Source organism: Lagopus leucura, unplaced genomic scaffold, assembly GCF_019238085.1.
Source record: "Lagopus leucura isolate 7727_CA_CO unplaced genomic scaffold, USGS_WTPT01 Super-Scaffold_100001, whole genome shotgun sequence".
Taxonomy (NCBI): Eukaryota; Metazoa; Chordata; class Aves; order Galliformes; family Phasianidae; genus Lagopus; species Lagopus leucura.
Window position 1 is genome coordinate 35,905,835 of NW_024962262.1, and position 26,228 is coordinate 35,932,062.

A 26,228-nucleotide genomic window follows, 5' to 3' on the forward strand; every position below is an offset into this window, starting at 1 on the left:
TTCTGCAACTACAATAGAAAAATGTTACTAGCTCCAGTCCCTTCATAATTCAACAAAAATTTCTCCCACAGAGTATTCACAAAACTTACTTATATCACACAAGTCACTCATATAATGAAGTCTGTACATTGGCTATGGAAGAGTAACAATTATTTTCTGTGCAATGCTATTCAATTTTCTTCTTTTTCTATTTCATCTTATTTATTAGACATTGTCACAGTGGAAAAATGTTGTCATAAAACATTAGCTGAACAATCTTTTCCAGGTTTTTTTTTTATGGATATGTAATAATGGAAAGGTTTCTAGAGTTTCATCTTAAAGGTAATTCAGAAGCCTACAACACTTTTATAAAAACAAAATTAAAATCCAAGAACTATGCCGACACAGAAAGTACCCATGATTTTGCAGCCTCATTACAAGCACAAGTACTTTAGAACACATTCACATCATTACTGTTATTAAGCTTCTCTATAGTTTAGCATAACTAGATCAGTGCATTAGCACTTACCTGTACGCAAGAAAACAACACAAATCATGCAGAATATAAACTAAAAAATAATTTAAAAATGCTGCTTTTAGACAGCATGTAGAGCTGCTTTAAATAAATATTGAAGACACCAGCCAGGTTGTCTTAAAAAAATTTAAAAAATAAATGGAGAAGCTCAATAACTACTCCAATTGACAAGAGCTTTTAAACTACCACAAACTGGAAGGAAACAACTCACCTTTACTGGAAGTTCACATGACTAATTACTATGCTTAGTACTTCATACCCTGGGTAATCATTTACTATATAAATTACCTTTGTAATTTCAGGATAATAACTGTCAAAACTACTTGATGAGCTTTCCATCTTGCTTTGTTCATCATCTGCAATTAAAACACACATTAAAAAAAGACTTCCAAAATTCTGAAGCAAAGCTATTTCTGAGTAGTTAGTTTGTAACTCATATCCTTTCAAAATAACAACTAACATAAACAGGTTGTAGTTGATTCCATCATTTCACTTTGATGCAATGACTTCTTAAAAGATGTAATCACTTACGTAAATTGGTAAACTAGCAGTTATTCCTAATCTTACCTAGAAAATAAGCATTGGTTTTAATACTAATTTTGATATTTGTGTGATGAAAGAAGATGCTCCATGAACAAATTTATGTCACTCTTTCTACCATGAACTGCACCTTGGCCTCAAAGCAAGTTCCCTCTGTACAGACTTTGAAGTCTACTTTTCAGTGGTTACTGGAGTTACAAATCAATCATTCTGCTAGCTATAAGCATCTTCTGGTTCTAAGGTGAGTTGGTGGTCACTGACCAAAACGTCCTTCACAAAGCTGTAGGCATCCCTTTTTTTATTTGATTTTGTTGCAAATGTATCGTGTTAAGTTCTGATGATCTTCACCAAAATACATGATAACTAATTTTAAATTCTAAATTTTCCTTTGGCACATAGTGATATCTATAAGTAGATCAACTTCCTATTACCTCTTCAGGATTCTTATGGACACGCATGCCCTTAGTTCAATACTAGTTTTCTTTCCCCATCAACTCTCAGCACAAAAAACACACAAGAGGACATACAGACTATCCTTTGGTCACCCAACTATTAACTATAATTACACCACAGTCCTTATAGTTGTCTGGCTTATTCATACTTAAAGAGTTCCAATAGAAAATAAGCTACACCAAGCAATCTGTATGGGTCCTGTAATGTGGTGATGAAAGTTACATCTAAGTACCTTAAGTTACCACAATGCCTTGTTCTGTCTAGAGACAGACAGAATAGATTATTCCATTTTCACCAGTATTTTATGCTTTTTCAAACAAGTCCCTTCTCAGTTGTCTCTCTTCCTCAAACTACTTTGGTGATGATTCTTCACTATGGGTTCTGTCATCTAGACTTCTGCCAGTCTCAGTATCCTGTTCTAGACTTTACACAGGCCAAATCAATAGAGAACTGTGCTATACTGATGTCTAATGGCCAAAATTCTTATCATTACAACAAACAAAAGATGTACAATTTCTTAAGACCAAAACAAAGTTTTAGCAGCCTTTATTTCTGAATGCACGTGTGCAGTCATTGTTGCCAGCATTGTGAGAAACCCAACTTACCTTCATGAGATTCTCCATTTCTCTTTTCTTGCATTGCAGCCTCAAAGTTAAGCTGAAGGATTTTGTTCAGAGTGTTTATCCATTCTTCCATTTCAAGTTCACTGTCTGCAGCTAAAAGGTAACTACTCTTGTCTTGCATCTTGAGTTCAAATGCAAAACGTCTGACTTTATTGTTCTATAATAAAATAGAAGATCTAACAATGATACCTCTATATTCTACCTACTCACAAATCAAATTAAGCTATTTTATCCAACAATTCTGCATTTCAGATTTTTTAACAAAAACAGTCTGCATTTTGAACAAGTGCATTGCTATAATGCAACAAAGCAAAAGAAGTTTATCAGAAAAGCTAAAGGAAAACTGCACTATAAGAACTAGAAAATAAAGACTACAAATGCATTTAGGAACTGGTTTTTTTTTGTTTGTTGGTTGGTTTGATTGTTTCAAAAACATGAATGAAGGTAGCTGTAGTGGAACTGGCTGAAAATGTAAAGTAAAATAACTTGTGTAAACCTATATATTGTGTAAACTTGCAATACGAATAAATTTACTATAGTTACAGGACTTTTTATATGAAGTGCCTATTAAATATGCATCCAAAAACACCATTGCAATATTTGCAAAAGAAAATCTTCTGTAGACTTGTTGTATCTCTTTGCATAAATTTTCAAACAACTTTATGCTAAAAAAAATGTTTTTTTAAAATATATTTCTATTAAAGTTAACAGAACTGTAAAACCCAATGCTTTTTTCCAGGCATGCTGTGCCCAACAAAACAGTTAAGTAATTTACTGTAAATACATAACAGAATCACAAAAAAAACCCACCTCTTTTCTTTGGCACTTGCTACAGACAAACATTTTTTACCAAAGCCCGTAACTTTTTTTAATAAAGAGAAGCACATACAAGTAATGTTATAAAGGTCAAATGAAAGCATCTGGAAGGATGACTGAATTTAATACAATTCCCACAACACAAATCCCACACAAGAAGCTATGGAAAACATTCTACAGCCCATGTAAGAACAAAATGTAACTGAACTTAACACTAAATTTTTTTGCAGTCATTACTTTGCCATAATTTCAGGATGCTGTTTTATGCCTTCACCTTAAAATTCTGTTACATGTTTTTGAGAAATATTTGACATCAACCAACAACTTCTGCTGCTTTCAGAAACATTTTTCAAATTCAGCGTCTTCCAATTTAAAATCTTGTTCACTGTTTCTGCAGCATATGCAGTTGTTTGTCTGCACAGCAGATGCTTATCTATGACCAAAGTCATCTGTATTTTTTTATTTTTCTAAAATAATTTCACATAACATGCAGAATTAAGAGCAAGCAGAATATTTATAATTACCTGAACCACTCCCATGCATGAATCCAGAAATATAGATCCCTTTGGTTCTTTTGATATTTTTTCATCTTTGTAGAAATTGAGATTATAGGATCCATCACCAAGTTGGATTAAGTGGAAAAATCTTCTTTTAAATGACTAGTGAAAAAAAAAGGTGTACAGAAAAAGAATTATAAGACCGGTATTAATCAGTTTCATGTAATAAAACATAGAAGTGCTATTTACACAGTTAGTTACAGGAGAAAAGCTTTTACTTGCATGTAACCTAATCAGTATCATTAGAAAACAATGCTGAAATCAGTAATGCATAAGAAAGAATTTTAAAATGAAAAGTCTGCAGTAAGATTTTACTGCATTATCTGAAAGTTTTTTCTACCTCTTGGTATTTATAACTTACTCTGCAGCTGTTATACGTGAAATAGGTATTTATTGTGATAACCATTGGTTTCTAAATAAAAAGGCAATACAAACAAGAATTTGTACTACGTTGCCTCTTTTCTACTATTAACATTCTAGAGTATAGGGGAGAAAGATTTTTAAAACACTACATTTCTCTCACCTACTTAATTTTTAATGCATTTTTTTTTTAGGTACATTAAAAATGAGAGGCATCTCTCATTCATCCTATGCTATTTTTGTAACAAGTAAAGCACATGAAAATGGACTTCACAAAGGCACAGTGGTATTTTAATAAGGGTGTTCATTATTCATCATGTGGAGGACATTCATAAACTTACTCTCATTGTCACACTGATTGCACTATTCATGTTGCCTTTGTACAGCCATCCTTGTTTTGTTATTCCACCTTTCTGAGACCCAAGAGATGCTGCATCCTGGAGATGAAGGAAGGAAGGAAGGAAAAAAAGTTTGGCATCACAGACTGAAATTGTGACATACATCAGCAAATTTCAAAAGTTATTTGTTTAAAGATGGAATAGCTATGTTCAAAATGTAATGATAGAAATGCTCTATAAAATTATGAACCTTTCTAATTCTAAATATTTTAATTAAAGAAGAGGGATGAGACTGACCTTGTCTAACTTTTGATATGCAACAAGCTACTTATATACAAGCTACTTATACATATAGATTTTCTCTGTGGCCAGCAGGATGATCCAAATAGACAGATGATTAGAGCTTTAGGTAGCCAAATATTAGACAAGATAAATTCCCCTGAGAAGGGCTAAAGACGAAAAGCTCAATAGAATTTACTCTGTAAGATTTCTTTGTGTATTCTAATCTCATGTTGCAGGAAATATTAGCAATTTCTATTATCAGAAAGAACAATATAAGACAGCGCTTACCCAAAACTTCAAAAAAGACTTCTCAAACAATTTGCTTTAATACACATTACTTCACTACTTTATTACTTCAAAGACATTTTTAAAAAATAATTTACAGAGAACTAAGTTCCTGTATTTTTTAATTCATTCTGACCATTTGCATTTCAGAACTCAAGCTTTCTAAGACAAACAAGACCAAATTTGTCACTAATGGCAAATACAACAACAGCAGATCCTGTGCATGTATCAGTCAGCACATGCACTGCCTGTATACCACTTACATCTGGCAGTTCATGGAATTTGGAACTACATCCAGACCCACAGGACATTACTAACACCTGAAAAGTAGTACACTACTACTGAACCAATCAAAATGACAGATTTACAACTTCCACATAATAAATATTAAATCATCAATTCAAGCAGTCATTAAAAGCAGTACCACGCAGACACTTTACCATTGTTTGTAGTTGAGGCAATCCGTTCTGACACAACAAAAGCATTAATTAATTAGACTTGTAGAGTTTCAACCATCTACAGAAAAAAAACTCTCATCACAACCAACCACTTAAAATCAGCCGTGTCCAATTGAAAACAAGGCCACAAAAAATTCCTCAACTGCTATCATCTACTTCTAAGTTCTTTTCCCAGTTATTAAGAGAAAGTAGCACAGAAAGTAGCAACGTGAGTGACACAGTCATGAGTTCAACAGCTGAACCAAATTTTGAATAATATTCATTGGTTTCTAGAATTCAAACACGAAACATTCCATAAGACATCCCTAGTTAATTTATTTACAGCTTATTTATTCTGTCTAGCTTGCATATTTATAGGCATATGCACAAGTGAACTTCAAAAAACTGCTAACTGAAGGCAAAAGTTGTGTCAATCCGTTCCTGCAAAAATTATAGCCTGCCTGAAAGGAAATGAGGTCCAGCAAAGGTGACGTAGTTGCCAGCTTTCATAACACCTGAGAGGTGCCCTAGAAGCAAGGACTAAAAATACTAAATTTTCACATGCCTCCATGAATCTCTCTCTTTAAGCAGTGCAGCCTACTTGTTTCACATCTTCAGTTCATTAGTCCTTCACTCTGTTCTTCATTACCTAATTCTTGTTGCTCCACAATCCAGATACAAAGAAGACAACTGAAGACACTGGGTTTACAATTATGCTTCTCCTGCTACACTGGTGGGAGTTATCCCCTCAGAAAGGATGGTTTAAAACCACAAGTTCAAGAAGATGAAGTGATTATGAGATTGTCAGAACTTGGTTCTGTACAGCACATCATTTAATTATGAAATTAGATCCTTAGTTTCGTAAGCCACAAAAGGACCACCTGATATGACAAGAATTCCTTCATTACCTGCGTTACTGAAAATTCAGATTTGTCTCTGTTAAGACTTTTCCAGTTCAAAGTCTCTGAAGTGCAGTGTTTACCAGCTCTGCTGAAGTGCACGATACTTCCTAACAGCAAAACTGAGCATCATTTGGGCCCCTCTAGTTACACCATTACTACAAAGCAGAATTCTTGCCTACAAGCCAAAAAGCTACCGAATTTTTCCAGGCTACCATCTGTTAATACAAAATAACACAAAGCTCACAGTCATTAACACATTACTTTCACATTGAAAACATACTTCCTGTTCCCAGCTGATAAGTTAATTTCCTTATTTTTATTACTGCTGGACATTATGCTTCACTTTTTTAATGATCTTTCCCCACTGACGCTGCTTCAAAATTTATTCCAACAGTGACTGTTTCAATAAAAACAACTCCTTATCTGAACCCTCATAACCCTGGCTGATTTAAAAAATTCCATTTATAAACATTAACTTGATGGCTCTATAGTATGAATTACATTTGCAAAGGTAATTCTACCCTTTTTAAAAGGGTAAAGTAAACCTTTATCTGTTTTTCCTCCACTTTTAACCACCTTGTCTTTCTCTACCATTCCCTTAATAAATCACCTTTCAAAAAATCTACAGAGAAAAAAAAAAGGCAGAACACCTTCCAATTTAAGATTTGCACATCTGCTTTTTGGCAAACAAATATATAAGGATTTGAAAGAAAGCAACTGTTCCGTTTTTGAAATTATTAGAATATTTTTAAAAATGCATCACTTTAACCAGCAAGATATTCTTCTGTGGAGGAAACAATCTGTTTCCCTCATCCTATTTCCATTAATCTCTTTTCTTCTGATTACACTTTAAGTACCTCTACAAAGAGAAGCCGATCTCTTCTCTAGCAACTATTAACTCTGGAAGAGCTCTGATGTTACTGTCTGCTCTAACAGGAAATTGGGCAGAATGAAACAGGAAGTCCCCCCGCTTACATCTACACTACATGGAAGAAATGTACTACCTGGCAATACTCATGTGATCCATTTTTTCAGTACTTAACAAATTCTAGCCATAACCACATTTGCTACTAACAATCACAGTAAATCCTACCTTCATCTACATTGTTGTGGTTTTTTTTCCCCCTGTTTAACTCCCTGTTTTGTTTCTGTTAGCATGAATGTGGTAATATTTCTGACAAGTCTTCTTAAATTCAGTATCACAGAATCACAGAATGGCCCAGGTTGGAAGGGACCTCAAGGATCATAAATCTCCAACCCCCCTGCCACATGCAGGGCCATCAACCTCCCCAACAGAGAGCATCACTATTCTCATCTTACAAACTGGAAAACTTGGGCTACAGATACATGAAGCTATCTGTCCATCCAAATATCACAGTGCACATTAACAGTAACAACAGAGAAATGGCATCCTGAGACTCTTCGGAAATCTCCCTATTCAGACACAGCTCCTCAACTACATTTTCATATTTAATCCAAGAAAACTTGTAAGTAGCTCTCTTTATTTCACAAGCAGCAGTTCTGAACACAAGGAATTTATAAACAAAGTAATTATCAAGGATAAAAGCTGCAAAAATCATTTTATTTTGATTTTGATTCCTTTTTTTTCAGTGATGCAAGAGTTCAAGCACTCTTAAGAAAAGGGGAAACTGGCTTCTTACCAGTTCGTGTTCTGAAACAGGGTGTGGAAAAACTAAACAAATCATACAAATAACAGAACCAGTTATTGAATAAAGTCTTCCACATTCAAAACATAGTGGAAAACTACTTGAGAATATAGGTACCTCTGGCTTCCCTACGCCAATGACAAAAAATGAAAACGCATAGGACTTTAACAAAGACTAATAAAGATTCTAATAAAACTTCATTAGTTTGCATTTTCACCACATATTTTCAGAACTTATCCCGCATCCAAATTTTTATCAATCTAATTTTAACTCAGACTATATTGTCACGTATTCTATATTGATAGGCATCCATCAGCATGTACTTGCAGGTCGGAACAGGTTCACCTATAATTTTACTCAACTCTGCACAGGAACAATATAAATAGACTTTATGAAAGCTCCAAAATGATTCTTCACCACTGTTGAAAAGCTTCTACATTTTCAACATCTGTCAAAATTTGTTTTACTCATACTAGGATCTCAGGAATAAAGGGCAATTTCAAACGAGGTACAGTAACTACTTCCTCCCCCCTAAATCAGGCTGTTCAATGCACTGGCTGGTTTTACTTACTGACATCAACACTTAACTTATAATCTCTGCTTTCCCTATCTCAACATTCTTTAGTGAATACACAATAAAGGAATTACTATTATCTCACCTCGTCTTTATCTGCTTCTTCATCCACTTCATACAAATGCACTGGAAGCTTCTCCGGTTTTGTCACTTTACTAGGAAAGAAAACGTTTCTAAGATTCTAGAAATTTGGTGGTTGGTTATATATTCCATACGCCAAAAACCAAACATGTTATTTCCCTAGCTGAAGAGGAAAAAGTACAAGAATATCTGGCTAAATCTCTCTCTCCTATCCCGCAATTTTCCTAACTCGCACATCTGGCCACACTCTTTCTATTGTTCTGCTAGCTGCTGTCCCTTTGTATAACTGAGGAGAAACAAATGCCTTCTTGTTTCCTGCAATCCTAACATCTTAGGTGCAATAATTATCACCTGCAACCAAATACAATGCAAAAGGTCATCTGGACTTAGGAAGGGAAAATCAAATGAGAGCAAAAGCAATGCTGTTGCTGTGTTTGTCTGTCAATCTAAAAGGTACATTTTAGAAACAAATTTAAAAAAAGAACAGTGGAAGCTCCTCCTTCTCCATCTCTCTGTCAAAAAACTATTCCCTCTGTCAAAATGCTTTCTGGAATGTGAAGGAAGACATCAGAAGGCCTATCTATAAGCCATAAATATAGCAAAACTTTTCACTAATGGGAATAATATCTCCCAGTGAAATCAAATCATCTTCATATAAACTTTAAATAAAACAATTCCAATTGTTCCAACAATTTCTACAGCTTTTATTAACAATTAATGCAAACGTAAAAATGAATATCAATCATTAGAAGCAAAACTGAATTTGATCAAATATGTAGAACTAAAAAAAGAGAATTAAATCAGTAATTTTTCCTTTGCACTGAAAGCACATCTAAATCTACAATTCTATTTTTATCCAAGAACTTCTCTGAAAGAGGCACATAACATCACTAAGCAGCTGTGAGCTTATGTGATATTTATTGCATGCCTGTATCAAGGATGAGCATACACACACACAAAAAACCTAGTCCATTTTAAACTATTTTTCATTGAATACAGGTTTAAATATAGAAAAAAAAAAATGAACATGATTTCAGAAAAGCAATGCTCACATCTCTTCTTGGATTTCTAGACAACCCTTAAAACACTGTCTGCCTGTTAAGGTATATATATAAGGTTGTATATACAGAGTATTAACACAACATTTGAAAATACATGTGTCCACCTCTCTTGGTTAATAGTCTATAATTATTTGTCTAGTCTAGGTTCTATTCCTTAAGCTCCTAAGGAGAACTCTAAAAGTGACCTCTGAAACTATAGAAACAAGAAATCACCATTTTACCATTGAGTTTAATCTATTACATGAGTTTGTTTCTATTCTGTTAATTACAAGCTGTCAATGACAGGAATTCTTGTAACGTCCTCCCTATGAATAAGGCAATGTTACTATGGTATCTTCCCAGAAAATGGTAAAACAAGATCTTAAAACTTCATGTTCCATACTAATTTCATCTTAGAAATCTTTATTGTCTTTACTGCACACTGGTATAGCATATAACTGGTTACACACACCAAATTTAAGTCTGTATTACATCAGTGGCTAACATACTTACTTTGGAAGCTGTCGAAACTCTGCTGAGTAATCTTCATATTTATAGTTAACAACGTGCCAGTCTGAATTGTAGGTTCTGATGCACTACGTTAATGGAAACCAAATATCAATATTAATTGGGAAACAATCAACTCTATACCAGCATTCCCTAGACACACACACCAAAAAAACCTTCTCAGATATGTCTGTTTATGAACTATTATGATTATGCAGTGATCTCTGAAAATTCTGTACACTTCCTTTCTTTTGCAATGCTGCTTTTTGTAATAAGTGATGTCTATATGATAATATCCTATTGAAACATGTATCACATAAAACCAGAAAATGGAAAATACATTCAGCTTCTGGATTAACCACCTTCAGTTGTCTGAAAAGTTAAAGCAGCATTTCACTGCAGCTGAAAACATGACTGACTCTTCAGAAAGCTCAGCCTTACAAGACAGATGGATTACTAAAACAGAATATTGAATTTTTCATGCACTTTGATGGAGAAAATAAAAACTCCTTTCTCTTAGATTTATGCTTAACATGCTTTCAGCTGTTGAAAAGCAATCGCCCTGGACTAGGACACAGGAAATACCGTCTCACTCCACCCATACTGCTAAAACATAAAAGTACTGATTTATCTTGGCTTTGAATGAAGTAACATAAAACTGACAAAATCTGTTGTTAGAAGTCATGCGGCACAGAACTTTGTGCTCCATTAACAGATTTACATGCACACAAATACTGCATCTAACAGTTCAAAAACATTTTCTTTTTATTTCAAATATTAAATATTTGTAAAGCAGTTTGTTCCGCAGAAAATCATTGAAATTCTTGAATTCCCTACAGCATTCCTCCCTCCTTGTGTATCACTTTCAGATTTATTTTTGAATTATTTGGATTAAGTATTAATGGTAGCTATCACTGAGGAGAAATCACTTGAAGGTTTAGAACAGATTTAGCTATTTGAAACTGTCAGCTTCGTTAAAATTACAACAGACACACACTTGTTGTTTCAGGTGTTAAAACACAAGCTTGAAGTATATTAGTAAAGAAAACAGTAGATAATATAAAAAAGACAAAAATTGGAAGCCTTTTGTTCCTAAGAGGCCTCAACAAGACAGAAAGTGTCTTGTGTTAACAGTCAGAACCAAGGGAATGCCAACACAAAAAAATGGCTAAAAGAAACTGAGTTTGAGAATGTGCTTTTTTTACACGTAGCATAGAAACTGAGAATGAAGGATTAATTTTGGACTCCACAAGCATTAATACTATGAATACCTCTGTTCCAACAAACAATGGGATTACTGTGAATAAATTGAGAATGTCTGGAATTAAACAGTTTGACATAAAAAAGTAAGCCACATTGATTCATTCCGGTTCAATAATGCCATCAATATTGTGCATGTACATCACCCGTATTCAACTGGCAAAGTCAAAAGCATAAAAGTAAGAGAAGGTGGGAGGAGAACCATCCTCAAAAATGAGTGATACAAGCAACATTACTCACAGCTATCCTGTAATCCTTTTCTAGCCACTGAAGGAGAAAATACTTGTTTTTTTTCCTGGAAATTTTTCCTTGACAAAACTAGAGAACTAGTTTTCAAAACAAAATATTGAGAGCTAAATGGCAACATTTTTCTTTCAGGTTATTTTTTTTCTGAATTTTTTTTTTTTTAAACAATAAATGAAGCAGTATAAATACAGGTCAGGTGTAATACTGTTATTAGACACAAAAACAGAAGGTTCCGATTTTACCTCAGTAACAAATAAGCTCTGAGCTTCCTTCTCTGCATTTTCAGGAACTGTTGAGTGAATGTATCGACTCTGTCGTTTCAGTAACGCTGTCTGATAAATAACAACAACAAAATCAATGACACTTGCAAGTAAAGGAAGACGATACAGCGTGACAACACTCAAGTTATATTGCTATAGACAGTAGAGAAGCTGAGCAGCAAACATCCTGTGAATACGGGAAAGGAGAGCAGCCACTTAATAAGAATTTAGTTGCATTCAAACATTAGCTACTTGTTCCTTCCCTCACAGCAAGAACAAGGTGACAAGATTGGAATCAGGAAAAATTAGAAGCCATAAAGAAGTGTTTTCCTCCACTATGACAACATTCACAAGAAAATACTGGTAAAAATAATTCCACCTTGACAGTGTAACTTCAATACTTTGTAGATATTAGGTTAGTGATATTGCTACATACAAAAACTATTGCTTAGGAAAATAGCAACTTCATGCCAAAATAAGAAGGATAGTTCAATTGCAGATCTCAGCTGGCCAAAAAAAAAAAAAAAAAAAAAAAAAAGAGACTTATGCTACTAAACTGAAGGTGACAAAGAAAGCCTTGACCCCTGTTATGCCCTTCTGGCAGCCAAAACATGCTCACCAAAACCAGAACTTACTCCCAGTCTATGCCAGAGTTCAGAGAACAGCTGACAGAGAACAGAAAATATCACTATGAGTATGAATGTTTGCTTCAAAAACTAACACCATACTAAGCCTTAAGGCATTTAAACTAGGAATTGTAAAAGGTGAAAACTTTACAAAATCTTCTGGCCCGCAAGTAAATGAGTGCACAACAGAAATGATTTTGTACAGCTCAGAAAACATTAAAAACATCACATCTTATGTCATCAGAGTTGGACAAGTGAGCTTCCATGGGCTGTGTTTGGAAGGGGCTGTGATCCCTCATTTGTTACCCATACTTCCAGCATCATGGTACCACAAACCATCAGAGAAAAATGTGAAAAGATCACAGAATAACCAAGGTTGGAGAAGACCTTCAAGATCATCCAGTCCAACCATCCACCTATCATCAATAGTATTCACTAAACCATGTCCCTCAACACAAAATCCAAATGTTCCTTAAAAAAAAAAAAAAAAAAAAAAAAAAAGGATAAAAAACAAACAAGCAAAAAACAAAACAAAACAAACCCTCCACATACTAATGGTCAAGAAGAAGGGATATCCATCAGTATGTCTCTGAAATCATCCCTGCTGAGAGACTGATCTATCAGGTGACGGTTTCGTTGTTATCAGAGGCCCTTCCCATTATCTGGGGATGGCTTTTGAGTTGGAATACTCAAAGGTTTAAGGAAAGAAAAGGTAGGATGTGTTCATGGTCAAGTCAGTCATCTGCTCCAGCACTCTACTGAAAAGTGACAGTGCTAACTTCTTGGGTACGAGAAGAGAAGTAACAAAACCAAAAAGAAAAGCAACATTATGGGACCCATAAATCTTAAAATACAGTTAAAAACACCTGCAATAGGGTAACTGCTAAACACTATTACTGCATGCGGATTAAGTTCTCTGAATTCTCAAAACATGTTCCTTATTAAGAGAATGTGCTCATTTACAACCATATCAACTTTAAAATACTCGTTTTCACCAACAGCCTGAAGTGTAAAACATCTACAAAAAGAAATGTTGAAAAATGCAAAAACATACCTGGTTACCTAGCATGATTTCTATCAGTTTGGAACTGACATGAATCACACTGCTGCTTTGGTAGTGGGCTCAATAGTCATTTTCATTTTAACCTCAATGTTATTTGTCTATTTTTTAATCAAATACAAAAATCTCACTCATTTTATATTAGCAGGTGTTCGCCATATTGAGTATCCATGAACTCCATGTCCAATAATCTAACATGGTTCTTCTGTTTTTCAGCAATCAAAAAGAGGTTCAGTAGATTTTATTACCTATCATCTTAACAGAAGTTTGAATGTGAAGTTCAATTTGCTGGCAGTCAGAAAACCGATCTGCTGTTTCTCTTTGAAAACACCAGCAGTGGTGAGAAAAAGGTGACAATTTCTGACTGTCATACACCCACAGCATGAATATATAGGCTATTTTTTTTTTCATTTGTAATCTGTCTGAAAACATGAGGATATATACATACACACATATCACTTTTAATCTCGACACTTTTAGCATCATTCACTGAATTGAAACAAATCTGAGAGATGTAAACATTCTACATATCATTTTAAAGCTACAGAAGCAAGGCTGAATGTCCAAACTGCAGAAAGAGGAAGGGAGGGGAGTGCTGATGTTTGGAGTGATGGCATTTGTCTTCCCAATGAACAATTATGTGTGATGAGCCCTGCTTTCCTGGAAATGGATGAACATCTGCCTGCGAATGGGGAGCAGTGAATGAATCCCTTGTTTTGCTTTGCTTGTGCATGCAGCATTTCCTTCACCTAGTAGATTGTTTTTATCTCAACTCATGAGTTCTTGGACTTTTACCTTTCCAGTCCTCTCTCTCCTACTCAGGAGGGCTGACACAACAATCACTGAGCAAAAGGAATAGGGGGAAAATTAAAAAAAAAAAAAAAAAAGAAAAACAAGTAAAGCTAGAAAACTTAAAGAGCCTCTCCTCGTTCAAATTCTATGTGTTCACATTATAAATTCACTAGATTCATTACAGGTCAATTTTGCAATGAATAAGCACTGAAGAAGCACAAGCAATGTGGGGGGGAGAGGAGGGGAAGAGTATTAGCAGCAATAAGAGGAAAATGACAGAAAGATCCTTGGTTCAGCCTGAAGCAGTCTTACAGTTGATAGAAAACTATTTCCATTTTATTCATAACCATACAGGTAGAATAGGCTATTTACTTCATATTTCTAGCTTTACAGAGCAGAGACTAGAGTAGCATCTTACTAGGTATTTTCACAGGAAAGCCATGAACTTAATTGCACTATAGTGGAACTTGTGGAACTGAGCTGGTGGTGCATATCTGTGCAAATTCTGCTGCTGTTCTCCTGCTACACAACTACAAACACAACACTAAGGATTTTTTCTAGTTTTTCTCACATGAAAAGCTTGCAATCTTTTTATCTGCAGCAAGATCAGTTACAAACCAGAAGAATTTATCAGATTTGTTAACATTATTAACTGATACCATGCATATTGCCCCTTTGTCAAGTTGTCCTTCAGCTATAATAATTCTTAGAGAGCCAGGAAATGCAGCAAGCAGCAATCACATTATTTAGAACAAATCCTTAAAAGTAATTACAAAAGCATCAAAACAACAATAATTTAAAAAGCAAGCATTTGTATACATAAGCAGTATAAAGCCAGAAGAAAAAGCAGTTGGAAAAAACTCTCTTTTTTACAGTTTTTTTCCTGACATCTACATTGGTTGGACTGTTTTGTACAAATGTGTTGTACAGCTCTCTGGGCTCAAATTGCCATTTGATTTACAGAAGCATCAGGAACTACAGGACGTTTGTCTCACGTTCTCCAAGAAGATCCAAACCTTTCAGCTACCGTGTTATCAAACTAAGGAAGACAGCTTCTAACATCAGCTAGGATTCCCATGCACTGTGGAGGCACATAATCCAGCACTCACTGACTCCACATTCTGAGCTGTTTTGAGAGATTTAGGACAGCAGAACAATGCACTTAGGTTTCACAGGGAGGCCAGGGCAGAAAATATTTTTTATTGAGCTACACAGCCCCAGAGTACTTGCCTATGGTGTGCAATCTTGTCACAGAATCACAGAATGGCCTGGGTTGAAAAAGATCACAGTGATCATCCAGTTTCAACCCCCCCTGCTATGTGCAGGGTCACCAACCACCAGACCAGGCTGCCCAGAGCCACATCCAGCCTGGCCTTGAATGCCTCCAGGGATGGGGCATCCACAACCTCCTTGGGCAAACTGTTCCAGTGTGTCACCACCATCTGAGTGAAAAACTTCCTCCTAATATCTAACCTAAACCTCCCCTGTCTCAGTTTAAAACCATTCCTCCTTGAATCTTCTGGTTCAGTTTTATTCTCCTTCCAGATTCTTTATAGCACAATAACAGCAAGATGATCGGGTTTCTTTTTAAGACAAACCTGCTTTCATGTGGAACTAAGGGCCTGTCAAAGATTTTGTTCTAGGGTGTCTTAACACAGTGCATACTTATATACTTAAAACAAACACAAATGTGCAGCAATGGTGGCTGACCCTATTCCATGTCACAGCTTATTCACAAGTCATTGCAGCAAAGCACACATCAAGTGCAGACAGTTTTTAGTTTTATCACAATAAAAAGGATATGCAAGTGTTTCATACACAAAGTATTTAATTTGAACTTCAATTTTTATTTTGCTGTTTTTTAAATAAATCACACACCAAAGTAGTTGTGTGAAAGTTGAAATCATTCACTTCATTCTGGGAAATATGGTGACCACCCTTTAAGATCCCTGCCATTATGGTTACTGAAAGATGGTTATTCAAAATAGTGGGAAAGAAGTTTTTGAAGAAAAAAAAACCATGAAGCTGCAAGGTAGAGAGAGAAAGCACAGGAGGATGTTAATGTGCTGCATCTTGACAGTAAAATAAGGACTGAAAAAACTAGGATACAAAAAATAGGGAGAAGACCACAGAGTAAAAATTCAGTGGTCTTTTACCCACAATATCACACATTATGGATTCTGATTTATGGATGCAAACTGACAGGAAGCAGCAACAAATTGTTTTAAAAGACAATCAATGGAAAAGATGTTTGTTTCTTCTACCCATGAGAGGCTTTCTTGAAGAATCCTAGATTTACTTCTATTTTTGTAAGGCACACATGATATTTATTAGTACAGGTACTTAACTGCATTAACTAAAACTCAAAAGTTTTCAGTGAAAGTGTTCAAAATCCATTCAATTCAAAGTCAAAAGGAAGAAAGCTGAAAGCTAAGCACCAAAATGCCTTCAATACAAAACCAGAGTAACTTTGTAATGGTATATTTTAACTTCAGTAGGAATGCACCTATGTAGTGTTTGCTACAAGCAAATATATTCTGTACTGAGAAAAAATTTCACTGTAAGAATAGAGATAGTACTCAGAGGCTAGGTATTTTGAAAAACTAGACACAAGGTATTTCATTGCAAAATGACCATTAGAACAGTTAAGGTTTCTTTTAATAATTTACCTGCTATGCAGTTAACATACGCATCGCCCATTTCAGCTACTGAGCTTATGATAACAATGCGACTCATGAAGATTGCTAAGAAGCCATTTCACTGTTGAGTAAATGAAATGTAAGTGATTTGGAATAAAACAGTGAGTTACGAAGAGGCACAAAATTCCATACAAGAGTACCCAAAGGATGGGAGAAAGAGTATTACAGGGAGGCAAGAGAATAGAAGAGTCATAACCTCCAATGATTAAGACTGACAGAACTTTAACTGAGGTTAGCAAGATTAATGGGTGAAGCTCCAAATGGAGGAAAAGTACTTCTAGGATAGTAATAGAACAAACACATTATGTAGTGGCCATAGTGAAAATGAAACAAAAACAGACAGCTACAAAACAACAGCCCGCAAAGCACACAGGTGCTCAAAGTTTAGACAGCCCAACTACTAGGAACAAAATAGAGCTCCACAAAGTAAACAGCAAAAACAATTTCCGAACATACAATGATTGTCCTCACAAGTTTGATGAGAACAACTTAGGAAGTAAACTGGTTAGACTGAAGTCATAGAGAAAACTCAGAACTTAAGCTTGTGAAAAGCAACTGAAAAAATCTTCAGACCCAGTAGGTTGGTAAAGTCGCTGATAAAGAGGTGTTCTGGAAATCAGAGAAAAGCAAAACTTGCTACAGTTTGAGTATGACAGCATTAAGGAAACAAAGACACTCAAAACTTTAAAAAAAGAAGTACAATCAACACAAAGACTTTTAAGAAAAGCAAATAAGCTTCTACAAATATATACAAAGGAGAGAAAACTGGATTGATAATCTCAGCCAACCAAATTCAGGATGACAGCAAATGCACTTAAGTGGAACATTTCATATAATTCAACCCGTTGACAGAAGGACAGTCCTGCTCAGGGAAAACTGACAAAGGCTGAAGAGCGCTTTCTGCTCCACTGCTGCTGACGTATTTCTTCGATAATTTTGAGGGCTACAGCTACTTCAGAAAGCACATTTAGAGAAGAGTCAGAGCTTACCAGGACAGGAGAGGTTTAGGTTAGATATTAGGAGGAATTTTTTCATACAGAGGGTGGTGACGCACTGAACAGGTTGCCCAAGGAGGCTGTGGATGCCCCATCCCTGGAGGCATTCAAGGCCAGGCTGGATGTGGCTCTGGGCAGCCTGGTCTGCTGGTTGGTGACCCTGCACATAGTGGGGGGTTGAAACTAGATGGCCTTTTCAACCCAGGCCATTCTATAATTCCATGATCATAAAAAAAGTGAATTACTGTGTTTTTTCCTCCTTCCCTATTGAAATAACTTCATTGGGAAAGAGGCAGAAAAGCAAGCAACAGACTGTTAGAGAAGTCAGCTGCTGTGCAAGCTTTCTATTTTCTGATACAGACTTCAAGTTCTTATTAGTGCTTCTTTACTACCTGGCAACTCTGATGCAGTAAGAGTTTACAAACTGAATTTGGGATTAACAGTGAATTCAGAACAAGATATTAAATGAGCCTAACAAAATGGTGAAAAAATTCTGAAGCAAAAATCAAAAAGGCAAAGCAATTAGAAGCTGCTAGAATCAATACAAGTCTGCATTGTTACAATCTCAACCCTTAGCTGCTAGAAAATTAGGAAAGTACATTCTGTAGCTTACTCAAGCAGAACTAACAATAAGTAAGTTACATAATCACTTGGCAGTGAGTCACAATAGCAATATCAATGTACTTAACATATTTCAGTAAGTTACACAAATCCCAAACACATCTGAAAATTGCAGACATTATAAAAACGTTTTCTAAAAATGCTATTTGTAATCAAATATGAATAACAATTTAAAAGTATGCTTTTGTTACTGATTGTGTGAAAAACGTCCACAAAATTGCATTTCAGTTAAATAAAGCATTACCTGAAAAAATTTTCTCTACATTAATTACAAAAGCTTCCAATTTCTCCCAAAATAATTTCAACTTGAAGACAAACTCAGTAGTGTTATCGCTCTGCCTCTGTAAACTAAATAACTTCCACATTTTTATTAGATGATTGAAGAAGTGCTAATAATAAGAGAGCACTGAATATCCCTTCTTAGTGCTAGTTTTATGACCATGTTGGTAACAAATTAACCTTACTCCTACTGTCTTGAGAAATTATCAGGGCTTTGCTTCCTTTTTAGGCAAGCGCTTTTTAGATTGTAAACAGTTTAACCTAAGCATGAGGAAAAACTTCATAACAATAAAATCAGAATGCTGTTAAGAGGAAATGGCTTGAACAGGTTTTTAAACAATGGCTTCCACCTATAAACTGTTCAAAGTGTGTATACAGGCAGCTTAAATATTGTAACTCATTGTTTTAAATTGATCTTATGGGGGATGAGGGCAACACAAAGCACATGAGCAGAGGCTTACCAAGAGCATTGTGTAACAGCAACAAGTTAGGAAAAAGGAAATTAAGAAAACAGATGTGAAGCACAATGGCAAATACAGAAAATACAGCATTATTTAAATGACTCAAAACGTACTGACAACCATACCAAGATTTAAGGTTTCAAAACTACAAATGATTATGGAAAAAAGGGTTAAAAGGCTTAAATTGCTAAAGCATAAATAATATAAAAAGTTTCTGTTCTCCAACAGTAATACTTCCTTAATCATAGAATAGAATTGTTTAAGTTGGAAGGGACCTTTAAAGGCCATCTAGTTCAACTCCTGTGCAATCAACAGGGTCACCTACAGCTAGATCACGTTGCTCAGAGCCTCATCCAGCCTGGCCTTGAAGGGATGAGGCATTCATCACCTCTCTGGGCAACCTGATCCAGTGCTTAACTGCCTTCAATGTAAAAATACTTCCTTGTATCCAATCTAAATCTCCCCTCTTTTAGTATAAAACCATTTCCCCTTGTCCTACCGCAACAGATCATGCTAAAAACGTCTGTGCCCTTCTTTCTTATAGCCCCCCTTCAGATACTGAAAGGCTGCTCGCAGGAGCCTTCTCTTCTCCAGGCTGAACAGCCCCAGCTCTTCTGTAGTCTTCATAGCAGAGGTATTCCACCCCCCTGGATCATTTTTGCGACCCTGCTCTGGATTTGCTCCAACAATTCTATGTCTCTCCTATACTGAGGACTCCACATCTGGATGCAGTAGTCTAGGTGAGGCCTCACAAGCACAGAATAGATGGGCAGGATCACCTTCCTTGCCCTGCCTGCCATGCTGCTTTTGATGCAGCCTAGGATAGGGTTGGCTTTCTGGGCTGCAAGGGCACACCACTGGCTCATCACAGAATTGCAGGTGTTGGAAGGATCCAGAAGACATCATCAAGTTCAATCCCACTGTTAAAGCAGGTGCTCTACAATACATTGCAGAGGTAGGGATCCAGCTTTCTTGAATATTTCCGGAGAAGGAGACTTCACAACATCTCTGGGCAATCTGTTCCAGTGCTCCGTCAACTTTACTATTCTGCGTGTTAGTACAGAACTTCCAGTGTTCAAGTTTTAGGTCATTACTCCTTGTCATATGCACCAGAGAAGAGACTGGCCTCGTCCATTTGCTTCCCACCTCCCTTCAGATATTTATAAATATTTATCAGATACTCTCTCACTCTTCCCCAGGCTGAACAGACTCAGATTACTCACCCTTTCCTCATACAGGAGATGCTCCAGGCCATTTACCATCTTTATGGTCCTCCAATGGATGCCTTCTAGGGGATCTCCATCTTTTTTGAATGGGAAGCCCAGAATTTGACATAGCAGTCTAAATGTGGTCTCATCAGAGCAGAGCAGAGGGGGAGGATCACCTCCCTCAATCAGCTGGCCACTTTCTTTTTTTTTGGGGGGGGGGGGAGGGGGGCGGGCGGGGGGAGTGCATTAATATGGATTTTTTGGGGTGGATTAACATGCATTAACAGACTCATGCCCTTCACTGCTATGAAAGGAAAAAAATCACTTCAAAGGTTAAACTGACAAAAAGCAGATCCTTTTTTTGAACAAACACCACATGATTTCCTACTCCAGAAAGGGATGAAACCACCTAGAAATGATTGATCGCCTACTTCAAAAAGCAGTTAAGATTTCTGAGCTGCAGAGATAGACTTTATAATCTGAATAGATGAAGAAAGTGTGCTATTTCTTTGACTATAACCTGACAGAACAATTGAGCAGTATAAGGGGACTAATGGTAAATACTTTTTCCTTTTTTTTTTTTTTTAATAGCTAGAAAACATTAAATAATAAAGAAATATGAAATTCTCATGACTACTGCTGCTAAAAATCTGATTTTTAAAAGGTGGAGGACAGGGTATTAAGTTACCTGAAAGTCATCATAAGGGAACAGCAGCATCTCACGTAAGGCATCATTCAAAATCTGTGTTTTCCTCTGAACGATGACATTTTCATAGTCTATTGGTTCTATGAGTTTTGGTTTTGCCTAGAAGAAGAAGAAAAAAAAAAAAAGAAATTCAGGTATACACTGAGGATAAATTATAAACTGTTGGCCATTGTAAAAAGTAGCTCTTAAAATATTGGCAAAACTTGATTTCTTCTAAACCAAAACCTGAGAGTATTCAAAATGTACAGCAAGTCACACAATATCATACGGGTTACAGCATCTGCTTACACAGAAAAGCAAGCTATTTGCCCCGGAGAAGAAACCATTATTTTCCCCAAACACAGTTAAGGTGCAAATAAACATTTGTATGTTTTTCACTATTAACAGAAATATTTAGATTTTGCTTCCTACTGTCCAAAGAACTCTCATCTGGGTCCAGCAGAGATTGAAACAGCCTTAGCTTTGAGGTTTTGTTTTAATTCAATAACCTGCAGTACGGATAGACTAATTCACTTTCTTCTCTATCTTTTTTTTCCAGAATTCCCATACATAATTTTTCTCCCTCTTAGTTGCCTGAGTACCTCTCTTCAGTTACTATACACCAGTACAACATTTAAACACCGTACAGCTGTCAAGGCACTACAGCTGGCTGTGCACAGAGAAAAATCTTCACTTACTCCGCCAAGCAATTCTGCTCACTGGTCAGATGGTAACACAGGTCTAGATAGAGTTCTGAATGATGAAGTACTCCAAAACCTTTATTTATTTTTAGCATGAATTCTGCAGAAATGGAGGCCTTTTTGATCACGCAATTTTCTTCTTTCTGCACTGACTACAAATTTTCAGCACATTCAAAAGCCAAAGCTACAGAAACTCAGAGGAAGGCAGGCCTCATTATTTTTACTGACTAAACTTGTAACAACTTTAAATAGTTGTGAATATAAACTACCAAATTGTTTGTATTTATGAAGAATTGCATGGTAAGAACACACGAATACTATACATTATGGCAACAGCTGTTATAACTTCATCTACAGCTAAGCGCTGATCAATACTGTAAGCTGAAAAACTGAACTGAAACATTTTCACATAATGCCTCACAAACATTACTCCATCTTGAAATCGGGTCTTTGCTTGTCACAGGAAGAGGTTAGAGAAGATCTCCAAGATTACCCGATCCAACTGCCCACCTACTTCCAATATTTCCCTCTAAACCACGTCCCTTAGAGCAACACCTAAACGTTCCTTGACACCTCCTGGGTCAATGAATCCACTACTTCCCTGGGCAGCCCATTCCAGCACCTGACCTCTCCTTTCAGAGGAGGAATTCTTCCTAATATCCAAAGTGAACCTCTCTTAGTGCAACTCGAGGCCATTACCTCTCTCCCTGTTACTGCTTTCATAGAGAAGAGGTCAACACCACTCAGTTCCCTCAGCCACTCCTCCTAAGACTTTAGGTCCAGCCCCTTCACCAGCTTCATTGCCCTTCTTTCTACATACTTCAGTACCCCAATGTCTTTGTTTTAGCGAGGAGTTCTACTCACAATTCCTTGTTCCATAGTATCAAAACAAATTGCCAAATTAAAAAATAAAATAAAATAAAAAAAAGCTCAATTCATAAGGAAAATTCAAAGATGATGTGGGTTTTTCAAAAAAACTTAAACAGTGTAAATTACAAAGCATTGCATTATACACCAGATACTTAGTTGATGGTTCAGGTCCATTAAAAACAAGAACATTTTTCAGAGCCCAAACATTTTTGACCAGACTTTCTGTATTGCCAGTATTTATGTTAGGTTTCTAATACAGACACAGTTCCAGTTATTTGACTTCTAGCCTCCTCTGTAGTTTGCTTTACCTTCAGAAATAAATTAGCTTTGCTCGCATTTTCCTTATGTGCAGTAAACAGAAGATAAAAAACATATTCCTTCCTTACTACAAGCTTTTAAAGAACCTAAAGCGCTCTGGAGCTGATGTCCTGAACACACATCTCCCCTCTAAGTCAATGGGACCACTGATGTAGCTCTGTAATCTCTCTGCTTAACCAATGAAGCACTTGACACAGAAAATAATTGTTTCCATAAAATCTCTTCAAGACTTTCCTTCTCTGAGTTTCTCCATAGCTACGCTTAGTCCTTTGTCAGATTCAAAAGGAAGAGGATGTTTTATCAGCTTAAAGCAGATACGAAAAACAAAACAATAAACAGCACACTACTTTGGCATTTAGCCAGACTTAAAACATCACAAGGAAGCAGATTCTCTCTCAAGCTCCCTTTCAGAGAAAAGATTTGCCCAGTCTGTTACTGCACATAATACAAAAGATACCTGGTTTGTGCAGTGTTACTGAACAAGACTTATGGACCTGCTGACAAACACAGAACAGCCTGGTCAAGACTGCAAAACCACATCTCACAAACAAGATTTCATTTTTCCTACTGATTTGTAACAAGCAATGTTTTATTTCAGCAACCTACGATAATGCTAAGAGCACAGGCTTTCATGGCGTCCAGCACTTGAGCCAGCCATTGCTGTGTTTGTCAAAGACAAAACAGAGAAAAGGATCTGTACTGCATCTCTCTGTTATTGCCAGTGTCCTATTGGCATGGAAATTTATCAGAAATAAGAACAGCTGTCACAAAACCCACATTAAAAATTCTAATCTGCTTGAATATCAGTAATATATTTGGACAAGTATTGTCTGTGGCTCTGTGTGCAGACCATGTTACTACTATGCATATATTTAACCAACAACACGTCTTCATCAACAAACAATTTTTAAGCCTGTGAGATGCAGAAGAACAAAATGCACTCTTTCAGTCACCTGTTCTCATGCTGACGTAAATGGACCAGAAGTATTTACTCGAGCTACAGACAAAGAACCACCCATACAAAGAATAGACAGCTGTACTAGCTTTAATTACTGTTTTTTTAAGGAAACACTGTGCAAAAAATGTTTCTTTTTGTTTAAATAGAAAGTCTAAAAATTCTCATCCTATTGTCATAAGAGAGCTGTCACAGAAAACAGGGAGCTTTTCCAGAATTCATTGAGCATAGACTAAACTACTGTGTTTCATCCATCAGATGTACTCAGTTGATGGTTTGGGTCCATTCAAAAATAAGAACACTATTTAGAATTCAAGCACTTTGACCAGAGCTCAACTGACAGTATTTATGTCAAGTTTTTAATACAGATCCAGATCCAGTCATTAGATTTGTAGCCTCCTGTGTAATTTTATTTACCTTCAGACGCAATGTAAGTATGTTGTGTCCTGTTAAGTTCTCCAGTCAGCACAGAAACCTCTAACAATGGATTTACACTAAGGCACTGCTCCGTGAGACTCAGCCATCTTACATTTTATACTTCCAGTTTATTTCCAAGAAGTAGTTCAGGCTTCCCAGAAACATCTTCTGATTTGATAAGCAGCTGCTGCTTGTGAATTACTATCAAGGTGCAGCTGGACAGTATGAGTACTATTCTGGTGACTTACACAACAGCTAGTGTAACAATAGCTCATCCAAAGAAAGGGCACCACCCAGAAAATCTAAATGCTTTTTCCATAGGCTCTTCTTGCTTGTGTACCTCAGAAGTAAATATATGGCATGATCTAACTCGAACCACAGGAAAGCAAGAGTGCAGACACACTTCAGCTCACTGAAAATAGCATGTGGTTCCATTATCTGAACTTACCGCCTTCTCTGCTATCACTCTTGGGGAAAAAAATACAGGGAGAAGATTAATATTTTAGAGGAAACTTAATCAGGGAATAAAAAGTTTTGGTTAAAAATGTAAGGCTTTTTTTTCATCTAAGCACTTTTCACAGAAACCTGACTTAATTCATGTTGGTATCGAGCATCAATGCAGGAAAGACAGCAGAGCTATAGATATTGCAGGATGTCTGAGGTAGGAAGGCAGTGCACGGAGTGCAGTGTATCCTTGCACCATTTCATCTAGTTCCTCCCCCCAAAAAATCAAAAACGGATATCATACCTTCTATAATTACATGCCATATATACACTTGTCTATATATGTAACAGATTAAGACAAAATTAGCAACTGGAAGGAAAGCAAAGACACTGTTTATGTGACCTATGTGGAAACTAAGTGTTCTCCCTTAAAATATTGACCTTTGTTTTCAATGCATCTACTTTATCTGAAAACAGCAGAAAAGAGGGGAAACACTGGTGGTAGATGAATCCATGAATGTTAAAATTAAGCAGTATCTGGGAAATTAAAAGGATAACCTTTGTAAATGGTTATGATTAAACATAGTAACTTTTTCTCTTTTTTTTTTTAAAGTGCATACAGTCTGAATGACTGCAGTACTCCACATCTCTCCAGAAACACTAAATATCCTCTCAGAGTATTCATGAGGGAATAAAAACAGTTCTAAATAAAGTTAAACATTCCAAAGTCAGGAAAGCACACACAAGATTAGCTCATATTGTACTGATGAAAATCTGGCCCAGAAATCAGAACACACCCATGCAGAAAAAACATGTTTTACTAACAACTGCCCTGAGTAGAGGGAAACAAAAAAAAACAGTGCAAAGGAAAAGAAACTTTGTCTTACAAACGCACATGTAAGCTTCCAACTATGTACAGTAACAATTCCCATCAAGCTGCAGATGTACATTATTAGTACATATGCCAAAATGTTTGAGCCCTAAATGCACACAGTATGGAACTTAAATCAGGGCTGGGGGACCAAAGTTGGGATCACAGCTCGTACTAATTTCAACTACAGCCAGACGCAGAAAGAGGAGACTTTCAGCCCTTTACTTAGAAATTAGATATGAGATACAATTAAGTAAAATTGGAATTTTAGTGAGAATTATTTCTGTGCCTCTTTCTACCAATACATGTTTAACAACCCTCTGCTGTTGGTTGAAGAGGTTTATTGCCCCGGCTGCAGTCAGCTGGTGGATGCGTTATTGCTTACCACCTACTCTTGCTGTACTATTACAACTCCAACAAAACCAGTGTATAGCAATATAGACAGATAGATAGACAGATAGATAGACAGATAGATAGACAGATA

General features: G+C 36.2%; 1 protein-coding gene across 3 annotated transcripts in view; it reads right to left on the minus strand.

Moving 5' to 3' along the window:
• The window catches only part of DOCK9 (dedicator of cytokinesis 9), a 73,924-nt gene that overhangs the window by 46,791 nt on the left and 905 nt on the right, over positions 1-26,228 (minus strand). For all 3 annotated transcript variants that reach the window (XM_042866908.1, XM_042866907.1, XM_042866906.1), the window contains exons 2-9: positions 21,172-21,288; positions 11,725-11,814; positions 9,983-10,065; positions 8,434-8,503; positions 4,205-4,300; positions 3,471-3,605; positions 2,113-2,287; positions 803-870 (exon numbers count right to left, since the gene is read on the minus strand). In XM_042866908.1, the coding sequence (XP_042722842.1) occupies positions 803-870; positions 2,113-2,287; positions 3,471-3,605; positions 4,205-4,300; positions 8,434-8,503; positions 9,983-10,065; positions 11,725-11,814; positions 21,172-21,288 (834 nt within the window). The remainder of the gene's footprint in view (positions 1-802; positions 871-2,112; positions 2,288-3,470; positions 3,606-4,204; positions 4,301-8,433; positions 8,504-9,982; positions 10,066-11,724; positions 11,815-21,171; positions 21,289-26,228) is intronic.